General features: G+C 46.0%; 1 protein-coding gene across 1 annotated transcript in view; it reads right to left on the reverse strand.

The window, feature by feature from the left end:
- Nucleotides 1–24,460, reverse strand: part of CSMD2 (CUB and Sushi multiple domains 2) — a 611,427-nt gene that overhangs the window by 55,418 nt on the left and 531,549 nt on the right. Inside the window, exons 47-54 of the mRNA XM_059377195.1 lie at nucleotides 22,570–22,758; nucleotides 19,999–20,145; nucleotides 17,420–17,608; nucleotides 12,577–12,762; nucleotides 11,415–11,609; nucleotides 9,372–9,545; nucleotides 7,959–8,132; nucleotides 1,689–1,862 (exon numbers count right to left, since the gene is read on the reverse strand). Of these exons, the coding sequence (XP_059233178.1) occupies nucleotides 1,689–1,862; nucleotides 7,959–8,132; nucleotides 9,372–9,545; nucleotides 11,415–11,609; nucleotides 12,577–12,762; nucleotides 17,420–17,608; nucleotides 19,999–20,145; nucleotides 22,570–22,758 (1,428 nt within the window). The remainder of the gene's footprint in view (nucleotides 1–1,688; nucleotides 1,863–7,958; nucleotides 8,133–9,371; nucleotides 9,546–11,414; nucleotides 11,610–12,576; nucleotides 12,763–17,419; nucleotides 17,609–19,998; nucleotides 20,146–22,569; nucleotides 22,759–24,460) is intronic.

Here is a 24,460-nt window from a genome sequence, read left to right on the forward strand (position 1 = left end):
GGCAGTCCTGTGTATTACACGATGTCTAACAGCACCCTTGGCCTCTACCCACTAGATGCCAAGAGATGCCCTCCACCTGTGACAATGAATAATGTCTCTAGACCTCTGTCCCCTGTTGGGGTGGGGAGATGGATAAAATCATTCCCATTTGGGAACTGCTGGTCTAGAGAGAAAGGACAAACCAGCAATTATTTTATTTAATAAGCACTCTGAAAGGTCTAGCAGAGAAGTTTCCAGAGGCACAAAGCTGTTTATCTTGCCCAGTGGAGGGGGGTGAAGCAGGAAGAGCTTCCAAGGCAAGGCCATGTTCAAGCTGGTTCTTGATTGTTGGGTAAAAGTCAAGGGGGACAGAGAAGTACCCATTCGACCGCCAGGGACTGCCCGGGGGTTATGCATGGTGTGGGAGAAGACACTGCAGAGGTTCAGTGCAGCCAGACCCCAGTACAGAGGTCAGGCCATGGCAAAGAACAGAACGGATGTGAGGGCAATGGTGAGTCTGGGAAGGTGTTTTAAACAGGGAACAATCCAATCAGATTTGCATTTGAGACAAGTCATTCTGTCAGCAGAAAAAATGGGCTGGCGGGAGCAGGACCAGAGGCCACAACTTCTAAGATTTTAGCCCATCCCTCGGATTCTGAGACCAGTTGCTGAGCTTGTTACTCTGGGAAGGGACCGTCACGGGTGGGAGCTGGAATTACAGGGGAATTTGCATCTCGTGTTGTGGAGATGGAGCACAGTTCTCGAGAAGGGGATGGGGGATAACGACACCCCCCAGCAGTCAAGTTCTAAACTCTTTCCTGCCTCAACACATGATCATAGGAAGGCACAACACCAGGTCATGGCAGTTGTTCCTGTGTTTTCTGGAATGCTCTTTCCCTCAAAATGGCATCTTCAAAGGTTACCAGACGGATGTTACTTTAGGGTTAGTTGTGATGCCTCTAGATTTATTTGAAAATCTGAGTCCTGTAACACCAGTTACAAATGACCTATGACACACTGCCAATCACCGTGCTCCTGCACATACTACAACGAGGAGCTATTGTCCCAGGGACTCTGTGTTCTCACAACAATAAAGACAATCCACCTCCAGGTCAGGGCTGGACTCATTCATGTTCTGCCCGAGTTGACGCTCCACTCAGACATCACTGAGTCTGCCAGGCCCTTCCTGGGATGAGGCAGCTCCATTCATCCCTACTGCTGTGACCAGCCTCGAAAATCTTTAGAGACTATTTCCTAAGTAGCCCAGATGGGGCCAGAATACCCTCTGCCCAGGGTCTTCCTTGGGTTCTGTTCTTCTTCCTGCTTCCTCTCAACCCCTAGGCTCTCAGTTTTGTATTTTTCATTCTAACTTTCCTGCTTTTTTCTTTCTTCAGGAATGGGGCTTCATCGGATAATGATGAGTATTTGTCCTGTGCAATGTAAACAAGAAGACTGCTTCTCATTTCTATTTTGAAAGGCACACCCTGTTTGCTGTGCTTATGTAACCAGTGATGAAATCTTCACACAGATAGACATGGCTGTGTCTAGGGGTTGAGAAAATCCTCATTTATGACCCTTCTCTGCTCTCAGTCTTCCCCATCTGTGTCAAAATCACGCTAGGACTGAATCTGCTGGCTTTTGCTACTGGGTCACAGAGTCCCAAATGGCAGCAGTACTGGGGGCCAAGTGCAAGAAGAAGGGGGACTCACTTCTGCAGGTGGGCAGCATGTCGCTCCACTGCCCGCTGGCCAGGCACTGGGACCTAGCGGCCCCCTCAGCCACATACCCGGGATTGCAGACAAACTTGACCACATCGTTGAGGTTAAACTGGTTGCCCTGAGTGAGGCCGTTGACCGGGTTGCCTGGGTGTCCACAGGTAATTGCTGCAACCAAAACAGACAAGAGGTAAGTCCTCCTATTATTCTGCAGCCCCAGAAGCTCATCCTTTTCTCGCCTGGTATTTCTCATGAGCACAGGGGAAGTTCAGCCCTACGTCTAACTATGGTCTCTTTAGCAGAAAAACCTTTATCTCCTGAAATCAACATGTGGATACACCTTCTTCTGGGAAGGTGTATCTGTAGCTTGGACAACCCTAGAGAAATCCTTCTGTGACTCCCCATGGGGCCTCCGGCCTGGGTTGTAGGTCTGTTGTCTGGGTAGTCAGCCCTCCCTCCTTTTCTTGGTCTCTGTCCCCATGGCTCCCCCTCTCCACTCTCCATCCCGGATGTGATGGCCACCCCTTGGCTGGATTCAGACCCAGCCCATCTCCGGGCTGTGCTTGACAGAGCCAGAGTCGACACTCACCCAGCCTGAACAGAGGAACTGCTTCCCTGCCCGACCTGTGGGCTCCCCTTGCCCCACCCATGGTGCAGGCCAGCCTCGGGAAGCCGAAGCTGTTGTTGAGAGCACAACATTTCCCCTCTCCTCCTTCCAGATGAAGGAGTGATTTCTGGCCTTTCTCTGGGCTCTTTTGCTGATTCTGGCCTAGGTCATGTGGAGCAGCCGATCTGTGCTATTTGGGTAGAATGAACAGTCATGCTTGACCCGATTGGGCCCCTTCCTCTCAGGACCTAGTGCCCGTGGGCAGCAGTGCTCTCTGGTGCTCCTCTGAAGACGGCACTCCCTCCTAACAATGGAGGGGTGCTGCCCCTGCAGTGTGTCTCTGATGGTGGCACTCCACCCCACCCTGGGTTTTTTCAGCAGACCCCACTGGGCTCTCATGTGAAGCTATGGCTTCTGACTTAAGCTTTATTAGTAATGATGGTAATATTTCAGCACCTATGCAGGATTTTTTAATTTCTTCAGCCATAGGCTGGGTGGCGACAGTGGCCCCAGTGCTGGCAGGCCTGGCCCCAGAGTGCTTGGGTTACCCTCTGTACCAGCTTTCTTCCTTCCTCCTCAAACTGGAGTTCATCCCTCCACCCAGGCACTGGTTTCTCTGAGGTTTCTCCAGTATAGGGGCCTGCCCCAGAGCCTTGGCCCCTGCTTTCCTCTCTGCCAGAACATCCTTTGGCTCCGGCCCTCATATCCTCAGATTTCCCCTCAAATGTCACCGAGTCAGTGAAGCTGTCCCTTATGACCCAACAAACAACCTCCCAGCACTGCCCAGGCCCTATGCCTTCTCCATTTTTCTCCACAGTAACTGACACACTCTACATGTAGTTCTCTGTCTGTTCATTCCTTATTTCCCTCCACCTGAGGGTAAGGTGCATGAGGGCAGGGTCTTTGGTTTGTTCCTCGCTACACACTTGGGGTCTGTACCAGAGCCTGACATGTAGGAAGAGCTTGAGCAATGTCTGCCGAGTGAAGGAACATGTGAGGTACAAACAGATGGATGACGGGCCTTCTGCTTTGCTCCTTAGTCCTTAGATCTCTCTAGAACTTGCTTGGTACCCAGTCTCTTTGGACTGAATTCTCAGGTAATGGTCTTGCCAGGACTTTCCCTTTGTTCTGGATCTTGAGGCTGAGAAACCTTGAGGAATGTTTTCTTACCCCAACAACTGGATCCACAAAGAACCTACCCCAAACCCAGCTCGTGTGAATGTGGATGGTGGGGCAAGAGCGGATAGAGCTGTTTCTGCTGTGGCCAACTCTGGCATCAGTCTGGGTCTATTCTCTTGTGTAAATCCCAAAAGTAGCATCTCTGACTCTAGCGGACAGAGCTGGGCAGAGCGGAACACACATGGCTAGCAGTCTGTGGGGTTTGAGTCTGCCTCATTAGCTAGGATGAGAAGGGGTTTTAGGGGCCAGCTGACCAGGATTCAGCACTCAGTGCTGCTCTTTCCTTCCTTCAGACAATTCTCTCTGGGTTCACTTTCTTTATCTTTAAAGTAAGGTTTTGGATTTCATAAGCAGAATTGCTTTGAAAATAGATTTGTGTATTTACTTCTCAATCTTGCTGAGTTTCTTCTCTGTGCTAGGTACCCTGCTCTGCCCTGATGCTACACAAGGAGGGATATGAGATGGTCTGTACCATCAGGGAGCTCACTTCCCAGTCCAGCGGAAGAGTGGTTGGGGAAGCAGACTGTTGTAGGACAGCGTGCTTGTGTGGGACAGGCACACACGCAGCAGTGACATCTATCCTCCACAGCGGAGAAAGAGGGTTGAGGAGGGTTCCCGGAGGAAAGAGCAGGCCATCTAAGCTGGGTCGCACAGATGGTGAGGACCCTGCCAGATCAGCAAGGCAGTGGGAGAGTGGAGATAAGCTTCATAGGGTCTGTGAACCCCCAGAAATGACATGCCAAATGCTGGCTGAAGGCAGAGGGCTCAGGAGAGGATCCGTTGCTCTTACAGAATCACAGAGGTTCATAAGCCCCTCCGCAAAGGCTAAAAACCACTGGTGTCCAGTGAGGGAAGTGTGCTGAGTAGAAAACCTTTGGGGTTGCTGCCTCTTAAAGGACAGGTCACCAAGGTGCCTGCAAGGGAAATGGAGGTATGGTCAGCGAGGCAGTAAAAGAAAATTCGAAGGGGGTGGGGAGACGGGGGAGGTGTCCCCAAAGCCACAGGGAGAGCCTCAAGAAATGTCAGATAACCCAGGGAGCTCTGTTTCTCTGGGGACCCTCACTGGTACAAGCTGCAAAAAAGAGGTGGAGAACACCCCACCAGGAAGGAAAATCGAGGTCTTCGTGAAGCTTGTGTGCTTCCTCAGGGCTTGAAGGAAATTAACAGAAAGGAAAGGTAAGCAGTACAGAGGAGAAAGTTAAAAGCAGATTAGGGTCATTAAGGAAGTAGGAGGGAGGAGATCTGGGGATCAAGAGAGGGCATAGCCTTGGGCCTGGAGAGACTCTTCTACAGAGGTAGGAGGGAAGGGAGAAGGACAGATGAGTCGATGGGAAGCAGGAGCTAAAAGGAGTTACGGTCTGCTGGCTTCCTTCATCTCTGCAAAATAGAAAGTGAGGTTATCTAATCAGCTAATCATTACTGGGGTCCATCTGCATTATTTCATTGCCTCCCCACCATCCTGTGAGGCAGGCACCACTGTCCTCCTCAGAGCCGGGAATCTCATGTGGGGACAGTTTCTCAGCGGTTCATCTGAGTCCTCAACCCAGCTTTTGTGTCTCCATGCTGCGTTCGCTACCTGCCTTAGCCCTTGCTGAGAAGGCAGGTGGAGGAGGTGGAGGAGGTGGAGGAGGTGGAGGGCAGGTCTTCAGGAAAGCGGTGGAATCACGCAGGATGTGTGGGAACGGGCAGGAGAGCTACCGGGAGAGGTGGGATTGCCGGGGAGTTCTGAGGGTGATGGCTGCAGAAACCCTGGACTGACACGGGGTGACGGCTCACACAGCCCCGACCACAGAGTTGTCACTTATAAATGCTTCTTCTTTTCCTCCTGCCTTCCTCCTCCAGATGCCCCCCACAGCTCTGGGCTCTGGGACACAACGGGGATAGGTCCGAGAGGTCCTGGGTTCTGTCATGTGGCAGCGTCGACACCGCCACCGTCATAGCAACAGCAAGAGTTGGCTTCACGCCTCTCTTGGGTACTGTTTGCACTGCTTTGGGTCCAAAAGAGCATTTATTTAATCCCCATTATACCCCGAAGTATCTGCTTTTTGGAGAGAAGGAAGCAGACTTAGGCAGGTCAATGAACCCATCTGAAGTCAGAGAGCCACAGGATAGGTGGTGGGAGGTCTGGGTACGCCCCAGGCAACCATGGTCAGGGGCCAAGTGTCCAGATGCTTTACTACCCTGCTTTTCTGTGCGTGCTGGTTTTAAAATCAAACATCTTTAGGCTTAGGCAGACATTCTCCACTTACTCTCAGACCCCAGCATTCCCTATTATTTATAACCTGAATCTCCACATGCATAGTCTGTGCCAATTACTTGGAGGCATCTGAATTTGCATCTTCTGGAGAAAACCAAATGTTTTGTTCAAGCCCATCTGGAAGAGTGACTGAATATAGATGGGTCTTGCTTTGTTTAAATCTAATACTGAAACAGCTATTAAAGCTAATTTTTCACGCATTGTTTATTCAGTGCGTCTCATTATTTTATTGCCCCATCTCATCTATGAAGAACCAGATGAAGTAGAAGAATTTCAAACAAAAACCTGCCTTAAAAAATTAAACAACAAAACTAGCCCTGCATGTTACATAAAGGCTCACTTTGGGGAACTTTAAAAAGTGAAGAATTTTCCAAATTACTTCTAGGCAACTGAGAATAATGGTGGTCATCTAAATTAAAAAAAAAATTGCAGATGAAGAAGAAGAACAAATAAAACTATAGAAAGCCCAGGCTTGCAACACAACCAAAACAGAGAATGCTATAAACTTTAAATTATGTGTAAATTGAAAACAAACATGACACCCGGGAAGAACTTGCTCACACTTCTATCGTGAGCCTTTGTGGAGAGCAAGACTGTACGGAAAAGGAAGAGCGGGGCAGGGAGCAGCCCAAATTGATCTGAAGTCACTGTTGCAAGAGAAAGTCCATCTTAAATGTGAACAAACTGAAAAAAAAAAATCCCAATAGGTCAGTGCAATGACTGTAGGAAAGGGGCATAAAACTCTACAAAATTTCCTAAATACCAATAGAAATGGGAAAAAAAATAGTAAGGAAAACATCATAAGGGGTGTCTGGGTTGCTCAGTTAGTTAAGCATCTGCCTTCAGCTCGGGTCATGATGGCTGGGTCCTGGGACTGAGTCCCTGGAGCTCCCTGCTCAGTGGGGAGTCTGCTTCTTCCTCTGCCCCCACCCTGCTCATGCCTCCCCCATTCCCCTCTGCTGCTCCCCATGCTTGTGCTCTCTGTTAAATAAATAAAATCTTAAAAAAAAGAGAAAACATCGAAAACATCACACAGAGAAAGAAATAGCCGAGTATGATATCTTGCCCATAACAGTTACATAAAACAGGATATATGTAAGACCAAGCGTATGTCATAGAGATAAATGTAAATGAGTATAACTAACCTATTAAAAGAGAAATGTTTCAAATTGTCTCACAAGGCAAGGCCCAACTCTCTGTGGTACATAGGAGTTGGAAAGGGTAAAATATAGGGATAGGTCAAAGTATACCAGGCAAACATTAAAAGGATGAAAGTAGGGGTTATAAGCTTAATATCAGGCTGGGGGCCAGTCAAGCTACAAAATACTAAGAATGACAAAGAAGACATTTTAAAGGCTAAAATAACAATCTGCAATGTAGATATAATAGTTCTGAACAAGTATGTACCAAATAACACAGCAACTACCTTTATGTAGCAGAAACTAGAGGAAATGCAAGGAAAAATAGGTAGAAGAACACTAAGAATAGAAAGCTTTAGGACACACCTCTCAGGGCAAAACAGGTCAAGTGACAAAAGGTCAGTAAGCATACAGAAGGCACAGAATACAATCAAGGCACATCTTAGGATTATACACCAAAATTTACACCCTAACCCCCTTTCTTCTCAAATGCCCATGGAACATTCAGAACGACTGATCAAATATGAGGTCAAGAGAGCATTGATAAATTCCATGGGATAGAAATATTACACACAGCGTGATAATATTAGAAATGAATAACAAAATAAAAGTAGAATGGCCCTTCTTGTCTGGAAATGAAAAGAACATAACTATTAAGAAACTTCTTGGTGAAAGAAGAAATTTATACCCATATTACAGAATTTCTAATAAACAATTAAGCATTAATTATTATCAACTTTGGGATCTGCTTAGAGCAGTTATTGGAAGACATTTCACAGCCTTACGCTCTTATATCAGTAACAGTAAAAAAAAAAAAAATGAAAATAAATGAATTGGATTCCCAACTCAAAAGCTAGAAATGAACAAAAAAGTTAACCAAAGGGAATACCAAGGAGGGTGATGGTGAAGGCAAAAACAGTAATGAAGGATGCCAAAAACTGAAAATGAGATGCAATGATGCGTCTTTCAAAAAAAAATTAATAAAGCGTTCAGAACATCCAGCAAACCTAATCAAGAGCACAAGGGAGCAAGTCCATGTTGAGTCTGAGCCCGTGACTAGGGAGAGTGGATAACATACTTACGCACACAGAAAGGGGTCTTGCCCGACCAGAGGTGATCCTGCTGGCAGATGCGCACGGACATGCCGATCAGGCGGAAGCCAGCGTCGCACTGGTATACCACGCTGCCCCGGTAGCTGTAGTTCTCCCCATTGATGTGTCCATTGACGATGGGCTCAGGGGTTCCACAGTGCCCAGCTTTGGTGGGAGATGAGGAAAGAGTGTAAATCAAGGAGGAGCTTATAGAAGAGGAGTAGGAGCTTGGTTAGGGTGGGGGAGTCAGGGATGGTGAGGAAAAGGACCAAGGACCCAGCCACCCATCCAGGATAGCCATTCAGGAGTAGCCATCTAGGAATGGCTTTAGGGATCCTAGATGTGATGGAAGAGGCAAGCCCAAATCCCAGGGTTGAATTCCAAAAGGCTGTCCACCTCTGGACTATAGTTTCAGAAATGATCACTGTCACTTCCCTGCCTCTGGGATTGGCTCCCTCTTTTTTTTTTTTTTTTTCCATCAACCAGCATTGACCAAGCATCTACTGGAAGAAGGGCACCTTGGTCTACATTAAAGCCATCAAAGCCTAGTGGAATTGAAAATAACTGTGCACAAATAGGTGGTTTGGTTAAATCCATTCTTCCTCCTCCTTGAGTGGCAGGAGACACAGATAGTGTAACCTAGGTGTTATTTTATTGAATGGGGTTTGGGTAGAGTATATTCCTAGCATTTCCACTGGTATTCTTGGCTCTTTGTGGAAATAACTCATGACTGTATCCCTAACAGGGGCCTGGGACAATGGGAGGGCAGCGCTGTTCACTCTGGAGATCATCCTCCAATCTACACTGTTAGGTCTGTGTAGCTTGAGACCCTCCTTTGGACTTGAGGGATCTGAGAAAGAAGTGAAAAGAAAGAATACCTTAGAATCTAAGGTTTGGTAGAGAATGGATTGGCCATGGGGAAAATGAAAAATTTTGTCCTTTGTAAGCCAGGTTGTTTTTGTGTTTTTGTCATTTGCTTATTATATACATATATGTATGTGCACATATATACACATGTGCATACACACATGTAAATACATATGTACACACATGTATATACACATGTATGTATATATGTATATGGATGTATGTTTGTATTTATGTATTCCTTCTATACACATGTGTATCTATGTATGTACATATGTATAAGTATGTGTATGTATATATTTATAAATAGAACTTTGTCTCATCAGACTTGAAGTTTTTCTCATCCTTTTGGGTGTCCCAAGAGAAGAAAGTTCAAGGTCTTAGTCATGGTGGATGTCCAAGAACTGGTGTTTGGCTTAAGCACTTTATGCCATAGATAAAATGATACTGTTTGAAGACTGGGATCCAGCTTTAGAAAGCTCCAACTTGTCTTATGGAAGGAAACATGGGCAGGGTAGGTCTGGGGAGATCACTCACCAAGGCAGCGAACCTCGGAGCCACTCCAAAGTCCATTGGCCATGCACTCCCGCACCCTAGAGCCAACCAGCGTGTAGCCAGAATTGCAGGAGAAGATGGCTGTCGCCCCGTAGACGGACAGTGTTCCAATGCGGTGTCCGCTGGGCGGGATGGGGAGCTCTCCACAGGAGATGACTGAAATGGATCACAAAGTGCTCAGTGAAAAGTCAGCCCCATGAGGAGGGACCATGCTGCTTCTGAGTAGCAAGAATAATGACAAAAATAGGACCTGTTTAACTTTACTGGGTCTCATGAGCAGAATATGGGGGCACGAGAGTGACTTGCACAGTGTTAGCCTGGTGCAGTAATTCTCAACTGGAATTATTGCCAGAAGGAGCCAAGGAGCTTTCAAAATGCTCAGGCAGTATTCTGGACCTACGACTCACGATCTCTTGAGATAAGGCCCAGACATGTGCATATTTAAGAAAAGCTCATCAGGTGGTTCAGGTGGTACCCTGTTTAGGAACCACCACACTAGAGGTGGAGATTCTGTGGTGCCCTGGGTGTCCAGCGCAGACACTGCCCGTTGATTCCCTTGTCCTTTCTGCTGAGAGCAGTGGCCACCTCCCATTCCTTCCCAACAGAGCCCTGCATATAGCCAGTGGCTGGTGTGGGAGGTGAGGCCTGATGGTCAAGGCTGCACTCAAATGTGAGAGCCTCCATTGTGATGAAGCTGTTACATGCTCATGACTTCGGCTCTGCCACATACATGGTTACATTCCATGGTGGGGTCTAAACTTGGATGCATAAAGACAATAGTGACTTAAATCATGGGAGTAAGGAGGATATCACTTCTTCTCCCATTTAGTCTCAAACTTTCCACTCCTCACTGACATGTTATTCCCTTTTACCCCATTACAGACACCCACCATCTCTATCACATCCTTATTGATTAAGTAAATACCATGAGTATATCCCATTGTAGTGGGTGTTGTGATGGGCCACTCACACCCCCATTTAGGATGGGAGGACATTTATCCCCAGATGTTGGCAAATGACCCTCAGCTGCTTGCCCTCTTCAGACTGCTTTGGCTGAAGAGTCCTCCCATCTAGATCATGCTTCTTCCTGGGGTATTCTGTACTCAATGTTTGGTAAGTGTGCAGGTATAAAGGCCTTTAACCCCAACCTGTGGCAGTTCTGATGGACCATCCCAGCTTCAGAGCTCCCTGTGGGGTCAGTGGAAGGCCATCCTGATACTGCATCAGAGGTCATCTGTGCCATCTTCCCAATACTGCTTCCTCCCCTTCCCTTACATAAGATGGTGGAGAGCTTAAGGGTACTCCCTAATAAACCTCTGTCTCAGAGTTGCTTCCAAGGGACCCTGACCTTGGAAACTATCTTGAAAAACAAAAACAATTAATAATATAGAGGGAGGGGCAGACACTTAGGTGTCTAACCCCTTGTGCTGTACATGCTCCCATTACACACACCCCATTATCATTGCTTCCTTACTTGGTCTGCCTCTCCTGCAGATTATAAGATTCATTGGGGGCAGGAACCATAGCCTTTGATCTTCATACTCTATAATACCTGGCATGAATGTTGAACACATGGATGAGGGGATACTCACCTGGACAAAGGCAGTTTTTTTTTTAAAGATTAATTAATTTATTTGACACAGAGAGAGAGAGAGACAGAACAGTAAGGGGAGCAGCAGAAGGAGAAAGAGAGAGAGAGAAGCAGACTCCCTGCTGAGCAGGGAGCCACATGTGGGGCTTTCATCCCAGGACACTGGGATCATGACCTGAGCTGAAGGCAGTTGCTTAACTGACTGAGCCATCCAGGTGCCCCCAAAAGCAACTTGTAAATAAGATGAAAAGATGCTGAAAAGTACTTCCTTGAAGGAGTAAGACATATCCACAACTCCTGATTCTAGGTGAATGTTCAAAAGGAGGAACATTGCCATCCCTGGTGATACCCCTCCTCTCTCCCTCCCCAGGTATGGAATAGCTCAGGTGGGAGGCACTGTGCCAAACTTTCCCGCCTTCCCCTCCTGGGCTTACTTTGGCAGGTGGGCATAGAGTTCCCGAGGCTCCACTTGCCGTTGGCCTGACAGCGGATGACCCTTTGCCCAGTGTAGTAGTAACCAGGGTCACAGATGAGCATCAGCTGGGCCTGGAATTGGTACTGAGTCTCAAAGATGAGCCTCCATCGGCCGTGCTCCACGCTGATGCTGCTGACGTCAGGACAGGTCACAGCTGGGGGGACAAGGAGCAGCGAGGAGGATTAATTAATTAATTAATTAATTAATTATGGAGGACACTGGAGAGAATCCAGAGCTAGGGCCTGGGAGACTGTAATGCAGTAGTAAGAATCTTGAGTTGCCAGGTAGGTTTGTTAAATGAATGAAGTGGCTGGGGGCTGGTGGCATGAAGCAAACTGAAATGGCCAGATTCACAAAAAAAAAAAAAAAAAAAAAAAAAAGAAAAGAAAAGAAAAGAAAAAAGGGGAGGATTGTAATCAGTGCTGATTGTTAGAAGTGAACTTTGTAATTTCTCTTTGGTCAGATCTTTATTTTTCAAGGTGAGCTAGAAATATGGATTTTTATGTAAACTCTCACAATTTTAAAATGTTGGGAAGCAATTCAGAAATTTCATAAAGCACACCATAGGCCAAAGAAACAAACACACAAAAAACAAATCAAAAGTACAAAACTTCTATGTCTTTAGACTCAATATGGCCCCATAGGCTGCAAGTTTGTGATTCTGGCCTTAAAGTGAACTGTACCTCTGTCATTTTAGAGGTAGGTTTTTGTTTTTTTTCCCAACTAACACCCTTTTTTCTTTTAAATTCCATTAGCCAACATAAAGTACATCATCAGTTTCTGATGGAGAGTTCAGGAGTTCATCAGTTGCATATAAAACATTTTTGACTTTTGTGATCGAAGGACATTTGTGCAAATGTTCTGGTAGTTTTTCCTTCTAAAAGGAACTTATTCTTAAGTTCTGTGATGTTTTATTGAAACATCTCAGGGTGCAATGGTCTATTAATGCTTTGAGAGCAATTTCAAATAAAAGCCCAACTTGGTAGATGACACTCTCCACCTGTCTGTTTTCCGAATCCCCAACCTCCATGTACCCGCTTTTTAGCTCACTCCTTGCAAGAATCTTTTCAGCTGCATTCCCAGCCCCTCCTTATACCCATCTCCATTGCCCAAGGACTCACGGACACACTTCGGGGGGACATTGTGGTTGCTCCAAAGCCCTGTCTCCAGACACTCTGCTGTGGCCTCGGCACCTGCCTGGAGGTGGTAGCCTTCGCTGCAGCTGTACACAGCCTTGGTCCCCACTGTGTACTCTTTGCCAAACACCATTCCATTCTTAGGGGCTTCAGGAAGCCCACAGGAAAGAGCTAGCAAAGAGAAAAAAATATTATGGGCATGTTTGCTTCAAGATGGTATTCTGAGAAGATGTTTTAATCTTTCTTCTCCCCCAAGGCCCTAATAAAGTTATAGTAAAGACCAGTAAAGTAGAAATGCCTCATAACAATAAACAAAATGGGAGGATCAGCAGCAGCGGAGACTTCAAAAAACTTAGGGAGATGGAATGCAGATCGAAGTGTGTTGATAGATTAAGTGGCGCCGAGAAGCTGCATCTTAAAATATGAGGGAGCTATAGTGTGACACCAATTCTCCTCCATCTTTTCTTACAAATACAGTGTAGAGGTATCCAGGAATCTAGTCTCCAAATAAAATAGAGAGGGTTTTCTTTCCCACCTAAGAAAAAAAAAATAGAAATCCCTTGAGAGAATCAGGGTTGCTCAGGTGTGAGATGGCATCTCAAAGTAAAGCTGTTCTAATTCTAGGATTTAAGAGCTCTCGGCCTAAAGGCTGCCCCTCTGCCTGCTCATCTCTGCTACATACTCACAACTCAACTTCTTATTCACAAGGGAGACCTAGTGGGCAAAGATACCTGTATGTAATCACAATAAAGGTAACCCACATCTGCCACCTGGAAAAATCAGCTTTGCCTTTCCTTTAAAATAGGATTAACCAGGGATAACTGTACATATGAAGACAACCAGTAGCATGAGAGACATAAACAAAGATAAGATTAAAAAGAGAAACAAATAGAAATAAAGTTCTCTTTTAGAAAACAGAGCTAACTCAGGAAATAGAAGATACATAAGCTTTAAGCTTTTGATTGGGAGGTATCTGAGAAAGTCAAGGTGACATATTGTATTCATAAAATGAGAACAAAGGGCTTTGAAAAAAGAACAATGACAACAGAACAAGGAAAAGCTCTTTTAAGTTAAAAATATGATTGCTAAAGTAAGTATTAAGATAGAAGGGCTGGAGATTAAAAGGAAAGGGAATTTCCCAGAATATAGACCAAAAAGACAGAAACCGAAAATGAGAAAAAAGGACTGAAAACATAGGAGGTCAACATCCAGGAGGTCCAACTTCCAACAGGTCGGATTTCCAGAGAGAACAGAGATCACAGATGAAAATTTCCTAGAGCTGGAAAGACACAAGTTTTCAGATTGAAAGGGAGCCAAATGGATGCAAAGAGAGCCATTCTTAGATATAGCATCATGGAATTTCAGAAGATGAAAGACAAGTTCCTACAAGTTCCCAGAGAGAGAAAAAAAATAGGACATCCCTGCAAAGGAATGAGAATCAGACTGGCATCACATTTCCCATCAGCAACAATGAATGTCTAAAGATAATGGAACAAATTACTTAAGGAAATGATCTGTAATCTAGAATTTTACCTGGTTAACCTACCAAGCACTTATGAGGGCAAAAGTAAAGACATTTTCAGACATTTAAAGACTCAGAGAATTTCCTTCTTGTGAATGCTTTATGAGGAATTTACTTAAGGCTATGCTCCATCAATAAGGAGGTAAAAACCAAGAAAGGTATGATATGGGATATAAAAATATTAAAAAGTGGTAGTGCTAACACAGGAGTACAAAGAAAAGGAATTTCAAGGTGACAGCTCAGGAAACACAGATATGCAGCACATGGTCGTGGTCATTATATAAGGAGTAGGGTCAACACTATGTTTATTGGAGGAACACATATTACTTAAGTAGGAGTAGCTTGGGTTGCCTTTGAAAGAAATCAACACAAATCATGTTTCCCCTTCGATAGTTCAGGAGCTAGTACAGATGGAGGGGAATTAATCAGGGTACCCACTGTTGTCCCTCAACTACCCCCTCCTCTATAAGTTGTCTAGAGCTCAGACCTCCCTCATTCAGAGCCAGCACAAGCAGAGGAAGTCCCCATGCACATTGGCGAACAGTGATCCTCAATGCTACTAGAATTCAGAAGAGACACAGGGCCAGGGCTTCATTATGATACAGGGAAGGATGGACTCTTCAAGGGGACAGGGATTGGGATATCAAGATGGAAGAAGGTTTCAAAGACTGGAAAACAGAAGGAATGAGTAAATAGGGAGGAACTGAGGAGAAAATGTGGAATGAAGAAATGAGAAGCATTTGAATAGGATGCTCTTTTAAAGTCTAAGTGGCAAGACTGTAAGCTCCTTTGGTGGTACTAGAGTAGTCAAACTGTGATCAATGAAAAGCATTTGTTTCTTGAACTTTTCTGAAGAAATACTTAGGTTCGTACTGATATTTTGCATGAAGGGGTCAGTCAATCTGGAGATAGCAGATGAAGGAAGTTGACAGCAGTCACTTCTCACTGCTCTTGGCCCAGCTCTTCCCGTGCAGATAACTAAGAGGACAGAGGATACCTTCCCAGTCTGAGACACTAAAATCATGTCTCCTGATCTCCATGCCAAAACAGTCCCTACACCCTGAGGTATGAAGGGCACTTCTTATGGGTAGGAGAGGAAGGGACAGAACCCAAGAGGAAGGGACAGAATTGAAGTAGGAGAGGAAGGGACAGAGGAAGCTTATGGTGGAATGAGATCTCTGAGGGAGAGAATATGTAGTGAAAGAATGGGTTGGGGAATGAGAGCAAAAGCACTAGAAGGCACAAGATCTCTAATGAGATATATTTGTTGGTGGAAAGTCATGGTTTGGAAGAAGCAATATGGAATTGGAAGAATGCTGGGCCTTTCCTGGCCCTGGGTTATGGGGACCCTTTACTTGAAAGGGCCCCAGCATTCATGTTCTTAGAGGAGAATCAGTCTTTGTGGAGGGAAGAAGTGAAGACAGCTTTCTGGATAGTGACCAAGGGTATATGCTGGTTGGCCAGGGAACTGGGATTCCAGAGAGCTCAGGAGGAATGGCTGAGTGCAATGGCATCAGTGGGAAGCTTGGGGCTGGGTCTGGGTACAAAATAGTATGGAGATGAGTACAAAAAAGCCTAGAGGGGCTTAGTTTTGGGAAGTTACAAAAGGAAACAGAGATGAGAGGCATGGTGGTTTTCAACTAGCGCTTCAGAAGAAAGACTTGTCTGTGTTGATACAGTTAGAGACACGGAGACCAAAGCCAAATGACATTTGCCATTTGTGATCAGTCTGTTCTCTGGGACCTTTTCTTAGGGCATCAAACAGAATGCTAATGACACATTGTTTGAGGAATCTCAGGCAGAGGCGAGAAGGTTGTGAGGGTCAGAGATGACAGATGTCACTAAAGAGTCTGTCACCACACTAGGAATCAAAAGAACAAGAAAGAGTGTCATTTCTCGTTTTGTCTGTATCATTAGCAAAATTTTCCTTTCCTTTTTATTTATTTTTTTAATGCAGTACACAATGTTGTGAATGTGGGAGAAAAGAGGACTTTCCCGTGCTGGTAGAAGTTAGGTGAAGGCAAATGTCCTCGAGGGCAGTGAGTGTCAAAAGCTGTAGATTTTGCATAGATTATGGTTCAACGATCTCATTTCTGGGAACTTATTTTAAGAAATAAATGTGGATGTTCATAATGATGGAATTATGAAGATCTTAATAGCAGTGCTGTTTACAGTATCAAAAATTGAAAGATTCAAATGACCATTAGGATGATACTTAAATACATGACATTTTTCCGTACCACTATGCCACCACTGAAAATAGTGACAAGGAAGTATATTTAATTATGTGACAGATGTTAAGAAAATATTAAGAGCTTTGTACACCGAGGATGCCATTTTTATAAACAATACATAAAAGATCAAAGGAAATGTGCTGAAATGTTACACTGTGATCTCAGTTGATGGGATAATACGTCATTTTTCTTCTGCCAAGTTTTTATTCAAATTCTGGTTTGTTAACATACAGTGTAATATTAATTTCAGCTGTAGGATTTACCGATTCATCACTTACATGCAACACCTGGGACTCATCATAACATCTGCCCTCCTTAATCCCATCACCCATTTAACCCATTCAACCCATTCAACCCCCCCACCCCGCCCACCTCCCCTCCAGCAGCCCTTTGCATTATCTATAGATTCCTTTCCCCCCCAGATCTCTCGTCTGAATTATATTACTTTAAGGGAAAACAAATCCCATCAATTATGAAAGGCAATGCATGCAAACACCTGGTACAGATCATGGGCTTGATTGTGGGTAATGATTATGGTGAGCCTCTGTTGCTTCCTGGTCACCTCTGCCCCTCACCTCTTCTGATCTAATGCTTCCGCCAGCCCAAGCTGCTCTGCATATCTTGTGATCTCTCTCCGGTTCGGGGTTCTGCAAATGCTCTTGCTGTTGCCTAGAATGTTACCTTGCCAATGCCTGGCCCCAAACACCCCACTTGCTCTATAAGCCCGAGCCCAGAAGAGGGGAGCCCTCCCTAGGGAGAAGTATGTCCCATCTTACTTCTGGGCTCCCACAACACTGTCTGTATTCCTGATACAGCACTTCCTTCCTCTGCCATTTTGCATTTATGTGGCTACATATCCATCTCCCGCCTTGCTTTGAAAACATAGATACTGTTTTATGCATATGTATATCCCCAGGGCTTGAGATCTTACAGATCCTCAATATATGTTCATTGAAAGAATGAATTAATTATCAATGAGGACACCCACATTTGGAAGTGATGGTCCTGGGATGAGCCCAAGAGATGAGGAGGATCCAAGCCACGTGTCACCCTCTTTCCACATGCTCCTCACCTTGACAGAGAGGAATGGCCTCGCTCCACAGATAGTAGCCCTGGGGGTGCCGGGTACAAATGGCCATGCTGTGTCCCACCAAGCGGTAGCCGGCGTTGCAGCCGAAGTGGACGGAGCCTCCGGGCTGGGTGCTGGGCTGGCCCAGAAGGAAGCCATGGAGTGGAGCCCTGGGCAGGCTGCAGTAGGGAGCTGGACGACAAAATGAGGCTCAGGGGACCACACGCGAGCAGGAAGACGGATGTGTGCTTCCCTGCATGCCCCAGCTCCTTTTTCCCCCTCCCCGTCCCATTTCCTTGTCTTTGCTACTGCTGGGTCCTCTGGTATTTAGGGAGGTCTGAGCAGTTGATATTGAAAATGGTTGATCAGTGTAGTAAAAGCCAAAGAAAAGGAAAGAAGAGAAGAAGCCATGAAGCCCTGGATCTCTTTCGTGGCCCAGACGCAGTGCGGCCCATGCTGCTGAGCTCAGGCTCTTGAAACCCATCAGCTCCCGAAGAGGCGCGGGATCTAGATCCGGGCAGTGAGGGGCTGGCTCCACGACAGTGTGACTGGAGGGGTGTGGACTCTGGGGTCCTAGTTCTGACCTTTCCAGGTTTGTGACATGGGACACAGCCCTGAAGCTCATTGAGGTCTCCTCTCCTCCTCTGTGTATTGGGATGGGAAATGGCCACCTCCTAGGCTTTTGGACAATTTAAATGGGATTGTGTTTGTAAAGCCCCCGCCCTCGTGCAGGGCATCTGGTGCTCAGTAAGTGGCCCTTCTCCTTTCTGTTGTAGGGGGCCAGGGGAGAGGGAGCATGGCAATCCAGGACACACATCCACAGCCCTACTTCCCCCTTGGCACATGGCTTCAGCCAATTTCATTCGTTTATTCGACAAACAGATGTGGAGGGTTTATTACATGCCAGGAGATATTCTAAGTGCTGGGAGTACCACAGTAAAGAACACAGGCAAAAATCCCAGCCTCAAAAACAAAACAAAACAAAAAAATCCCAGCCTCAGGGGGCTGACCCTAAAGATTCCTGCCGAGGATCCCCAGGGGATGTTCTGTGAGGCCGGGAATGGGGGTGACCGGGGAACACTCTGACCACGTACTTCTGTTGGCTCGAAGACTCCCCGCCTCGGTCTGCCAGGCAGGCATGCAACAGGGGAGGATGAGACCCCAAGGTGAGGTCCTCTGGACTCTTATTTGGCGATCACATCGCTCTGCTGGTGAAATGGGGTTTGAAAGCCCTCCGTTCCAGGCCAGACGTGTTTCCTGGCTCCTGCTTTGCCACCTGCGTCGATCAACCTATGTGTTTACCTCAATCAGAACAGAGTCTCAGGTATAAAATATCCTGAGTCATGGCAACTGATGTGTGGGCAAAGTACGCAAGTCTACTGTATTTTCATTAAGTTCTAATGGTTTCACCATGTAGTGAATCAACTTTCTATGAACAGGTATTCCAGTTACGCCTGACACATTACCCCCAGATGTGATCAGTCTTTCAGAACATCAAGGAAAGGGCACCTCCTGGTCACTTTCAATTCTCCATGTAGTGACCATCACACTGTTGTATCTCCCCTGTGAGAGCTGCCAGGAACCCCTGGAAGCTGCCTGAATGTCCCTGACAGCTGCTGTAAGGTTTCTCTTTCATCCCAAGGACACTGAAGCCTGGAGAGGGTAAGTGACTTGTCTAATAATCATTTGGCTAGTTGGTGACACAGCTGATCACTTCCCTTGGGGCTCATGAAGCTACCCTTCCTTTAATGTGCATGGGGGAAAGGATTTCCGGTTCAGTTTGTAGAGAACATGGACTCTGAGGTAGAAAATGTCCTTCTCTTTCTAGGCGCCCCTCAGCCTCATCTCCCAGAATGCCTCGGGGTCTTTAGTTAATTCCTCTCTGCCTCCATGCTGGCGGAGCCCAGCCAGTTTATGGACACACTCCCCTTCAAAATGGGCACTGGGATGCTTATCAAGTTTTCTTTCCAACCACAGACAGTAAATGTCATTTCAGATAAATGTCATTTCTTCCCCCCCATCTTCTTACATTTCCAGCGATCTTTCTGTGCTCCTTATAGACCATGGCGCTGGTCAGCCGCCTGCCTGGTGTGACCCTGGGTTTGCCTCTGCCCGACAGTTGTGGTGGACAGAGCAGAAGAGAGGCCCTTGGACTTAAAATATAGGCCATCTTTTGCTGCCTGGCTAACACTTCCCAGTTGGAGACCCATGTCTTAGGGTTCCTCAATTGTAAGGAACTTGTGTTAACATGTCAACAACGTTGGGCATGGGATCACCTTAGAGATATTATCAGATGATATGTAATAAACTTATCCAAAAGACCAATATAGGCTGTCCATAGGAGCAGAGGAGATGGAAGAGCTTATAGTGGGGAAAGGAGCAGAAGAGGGTAGGTGGAGACTGTTGGGGACACTTGTAGAGCTGTAGCGAGAGAGGTTCAGAGGAGAGAAGCTATTAGTTCCTGTGGAGGGCCTCTGTCATTGATGGGGATATGGCCCATGGCTTCCTTGGGTGTTTTGTGTAAGCAACTTCAGGGGATCAGGGGCTGTGGCTCTTCCTATGTGTCCTTATGTTTTACTCACCTGAATACCTAATCTTAAAGCCCTTCCGGTTGTAGGCGTGGTCAGATGACCAGCGCAGGTACACAGAGTTGCTTGAGCTGGTGACAATCAGGGGAGCTGAGTAATTCCCACTGAGGGCTTTCAGCAGAGGACTTTGTCCGGAAGGACCTGGGCGAGAGTACAGGACACAGGATGACAGACACGCACAGTTGCAAGTGAGTAGGTACCTTGATCCGATACCTCAAATGCAACCACCTTTTGTTTCTACTCCTCAAGAAATGAGACTAGGCTGAGACAGTCAGGGTCAGTGCAATGGTCTGTTCTTCTGTCCTTTCTTTGGATCCCCAGGTACTACGCTGGGTGGTCTCTTCTCCGGAGCCCTAAAGCAGTGCTCCAGGATGTCACTGCCAACCTACAGGAGTCGGCAGGTAAGATGAAATCTATTTGCCATCTTGGGACTTGCCAACATCAAGCAGCTGGTTAATGTAAGAACTGGTTTGCAAACTGGGAACTTCTACTTTGCCACCTACTTCTCACATGCACACTTAAAATAGCTCAGTGCTTGTCATAGAGAAAAGCTACAGTCAAACATCGTGTCTCAATGTCATACATAAAAGAGCTCCTCAATATTCCCTTCCAAGGTTCTTCCAGAAAGCCCTCCCTCTTCTTTTTTCCTACATTTAATGCCTGGGAGTGTGTCTTAAGGTGGCTAGTACAAGGAAGGCAGAGTGTAAAGCTCGATAATCCATAACAGGATTTATTGCCCTGGAAATAGCCCTGAGTGATGGTTCTGATATCTGCCAAGACAGCTTGTGGAAGCTTGGCAAAGATAATGGGACACATTAAACAAAATAGAGCCATCGGAGCCGCTGTGACAAACTGTGAAGGAAGGGGTCAGAAGGCTCAGAAAAGTGGCATGCCAGAATAGGTCTATCACATCAGACCAAAATGCCCACTAGCTGACCGTGTCCCTCAGAAGGACCTGGGGGAATACTCCAGTTCCTAAAGCAACGAGGAACACACTGATGGAGGGGGTGAGCACCAGCACCATCGACAACCTGAGTAACAGCTGTCCTCTATCACCTAAACTGATGGAAGGAGATGCTGTCACAGAATTGGGCTTCCTAGTATTAATGGGGATGAGAAGATTCTAGAATACAGGAGCCAGGCGGAGGCACTTAACAGTCTAAGTGAGGCTAGTGTAATTGCTAAAATGGGAAGCAAGGTTGGAATGGTAGTGGGGAGGGTCTAACCTGTAGGATCTATGGTGGTGTCTCACAGAACATGATATTCTTAAGGGCAAGATAGATGGAAAGCCCCCCGATATATGAATATATGAACAAAACATCATGAACATATAGTCAAAACAGTGAGGAAAGCTGACCCCAATGGAAAGTTGCAACCTGTCACTCAGTTTGGAGACCTGAGCCAGGTTCCATTTCATTCCAGAACACTTTGGCTGAAGGAGAAACTGGGTTCCCATGAAAAAGGACCCAACAAAATGGCATCAACTTATATAGTAGTGATTCTCTCAGTCTTTGCCCAAGAAAAATGTACTGCTATTTCCTCAGGCAACTGAATACTGGAGAAAAAGGAATGTTCAGGTATTCCAAAGATTTTGGATACAGAATGTGAACTGATGCTGATACCTGGGAACCCAAAACACTATCATGGCCCCTCTGTTAGAAGTGTCTGAGGGTTGGAGCTGGTAATGAATGGAGTCCTGGCCCAGGTCCATCTCACAGTACCAACTTAACCAAGTGGTAGTCCTCAATTGTAGTAGCTATGCCAGATGTTGTATCTTCATTAGAGCAGATTAACACTGCCTGGGTTGCATGAAATGCAGTTATTGATCTAACAAGACGCTCTTTCCAGACCCATCAGAAAGGAGGATCATAAGCAATTTGCATTCACAAGATAGACAACAGTATACATTCATGGTCTTGCCCCAGAGCTATGTTAATTCTCCTGCTCACTATCAGAATATAGTATGAAAAGATGTGGACCATCTGGACATCCTGCAGGATATGACATATTGACTCTCTCTAGGAGGAGATCGTATTAATTGCCTCTGAGGAGCCAGAAGGGACAATTAGTGTAGATGCTTTTGTAAGACACAGGGCTCCAGAGGGTAAGAGATAAGTCCTACAAAGAGGCAGGTGAAATTTCCCCAGTGGTTTAAGGACACCTGAAACATTCTGTCCAAATTAAAGAGGAAGTGTGCCTTTTCCCTTCTACTACAAAGACAAAAGCATAATACTTGGTAGACCCCTTTGAGTTCAGAGGCGGCATACTCTTCATGTGGGAATACTGCTGTGATCCATTTATTGGGTGACATGCAAGGTGCTAATGTTGAGTAGGGGCTGGAGTAAGAAAGCATTCTGTAGCAGTACTAGGTGGCAACAAAGCATCCCTGCCCCATGGGCCATACAATCTACTGGAGCCCATGGTACTGGGGTTTCTGTGGTAGAGAAAGATGTTGCATGGGGCTTTAGGAAAGCTCTAATGGGGAGGTAATGGCACAGATCCCTAGGGTTCAGAAGCAAATCTGCCATCTGCAGCAGGCAACTATTCAACATTTGACTGACTTACCATCAAAGATCTCAAACTCATCATACTGCTTCTCACTGAGAAAGTACTCCACTGTGAGGGAGATGTTGTAGTCGGGTTGCACTCTCACCAGCCAGGAGCAGGTCTGGAACTGGGGATAGCTTCCTGGATAGCTCTGACTCAGGATCACACCTGTGGAGTCTGTCAGAAGCTCATTTGTTGGGCAGTGTACTTGGAAGAAAGAAAGAGAAATATCAGGTATATGGGATGGAAAGGGAACCAGGGCCAACACATTTCCCTGGTACAAAAGACAACCACTGGAACACGAGTATTTGAGCACATTCAAACAAGACCCCAAGGCCCATCATTACACTGCTCCATGGCATGAAGTGACCTCAGATTCTGTGTCAATGTTACTATGTTGCTGGGATTCAGGCCTGGTCAGTTGGTTGGCATTACTTCCTAGCTCAGATATGGTCTTTGGAGTAAAACTGACAATAATACAGACAGGCAGACAAGAGAAAGTGTCCCCAAATCCAAGAGTTATTCTATTAAATGGGATTTATGTGTACAAAAAGAGTATAGGGCAGATGTAAGTATATGGAGCTTTGAGTCAAACACATCTGGATTTATAGCCCACCTTGGTCTCTTACTAGCTGTGTGGTCTTGAACAAATTATTTCCTCTCTGTGCAATGGCATCTCTACCTCTGATGCAGAACGGTAACACCTGCCTTACAAGGCTATTGCATTATATAACATATTATACCATTGTAAATTAATATTATAATATCTATGATATTATAGGGAACAATATATCTATGGCATGCAACACAATGTCTTCATAAACTGTAGAGATGATAATGATAATGATGTAATTATACCAGGAACAGAAGGAACCAGCAGAGCTTGGCTGTGGCCTGATTAGTAGTATTAAGATAACTTAAGAAAACATGGCAGCCTAAGGAAGATAGTCAATGTAGAATTTGGGAAAGGAGTTGCTGGAGGGGCTAGATTGGATTTCCTGTGTCTGTCACCAGGGAGGTGAGAGAAGATGCTGGTTCTGAGGAGCCCTGCACACCCCGGCTGCCAGAGGGGTGCTCTCTCCTGCAGTACAGGGACCTGTCACTACTTCCTATGTGAAGCCAACTTCAGGATGATCTCCCTCCCTTTGTTCGGGCTGAAGACGTCACAGTTAAGTTCTGAGGACTGAATCATCTTCTTCAGGCATGAAAGAGGCATGGCCTGGGCAGCAGTGGCAAGTGTCCCAGTCACTACAAATGGAGAAATTGGGATTTTGCTGTGTATGTGCCTTTAACAGACTTCCTGAATGTACTGGATTCTAGGACACTGACAAAGGAGAGCGTCTGGAACTGCACAGCCAAGGGCAATCCTGAATCATAATCTGAGATGAGGCTGTTCTGGGGAGGAGATTGAGCCACTCAGTCTCCACCTGTCTCCACTGCTTCCTTCAAACCTTCTGCCTTCACAGAAACGGGACTTGCTAATCAGCACGGGGTCTGGGCTAACAGGCAAAAGTGCTTGCTGTGACCCCAAATTCACACAGCTCATCTGGGACACCTTTGAGTAGCTTTGCAACACACACACATTTTTTTTTTAAAGTACTCTCTATGCCCAACATGGGGTTCAAACTCATAACCCCGAGGTCAAGGGTCACATGCTCTACTGAGACAGTCAGGCACCCCCCCTCCCCACCCCTTTTGAATAGCTTTGAAAGGTACTAACTAGCTTCTCCAGAGAGAACTTCCTTCTTATTTTGCAAATGGGGAAGAAAAACAAATGGAGGAAAACAGACTTGATTTTGAAATGCTCCTCATTTTACAAAACTGATACCTCCAGGTCGCTGAAGTGTGGTGATATTTACATCCCCCCAAGCTTCGTGGTACTCTCCAGCTGTTACCAGGGCTGCTCTTG

Source organism: Mustela nigripes, chromosome 14 (assembly GCF_022355385.1).
Source record: "Mustela nigripes isolate SB6536 chromosome 14, MUSNIG.SB6536, whole genome shotgun sequence".
NCBI lineage: Eukaryota > Metazoa > Chordata > Mammalia > Carnivora > Mustelidae > Mustela > Mustela nigripes.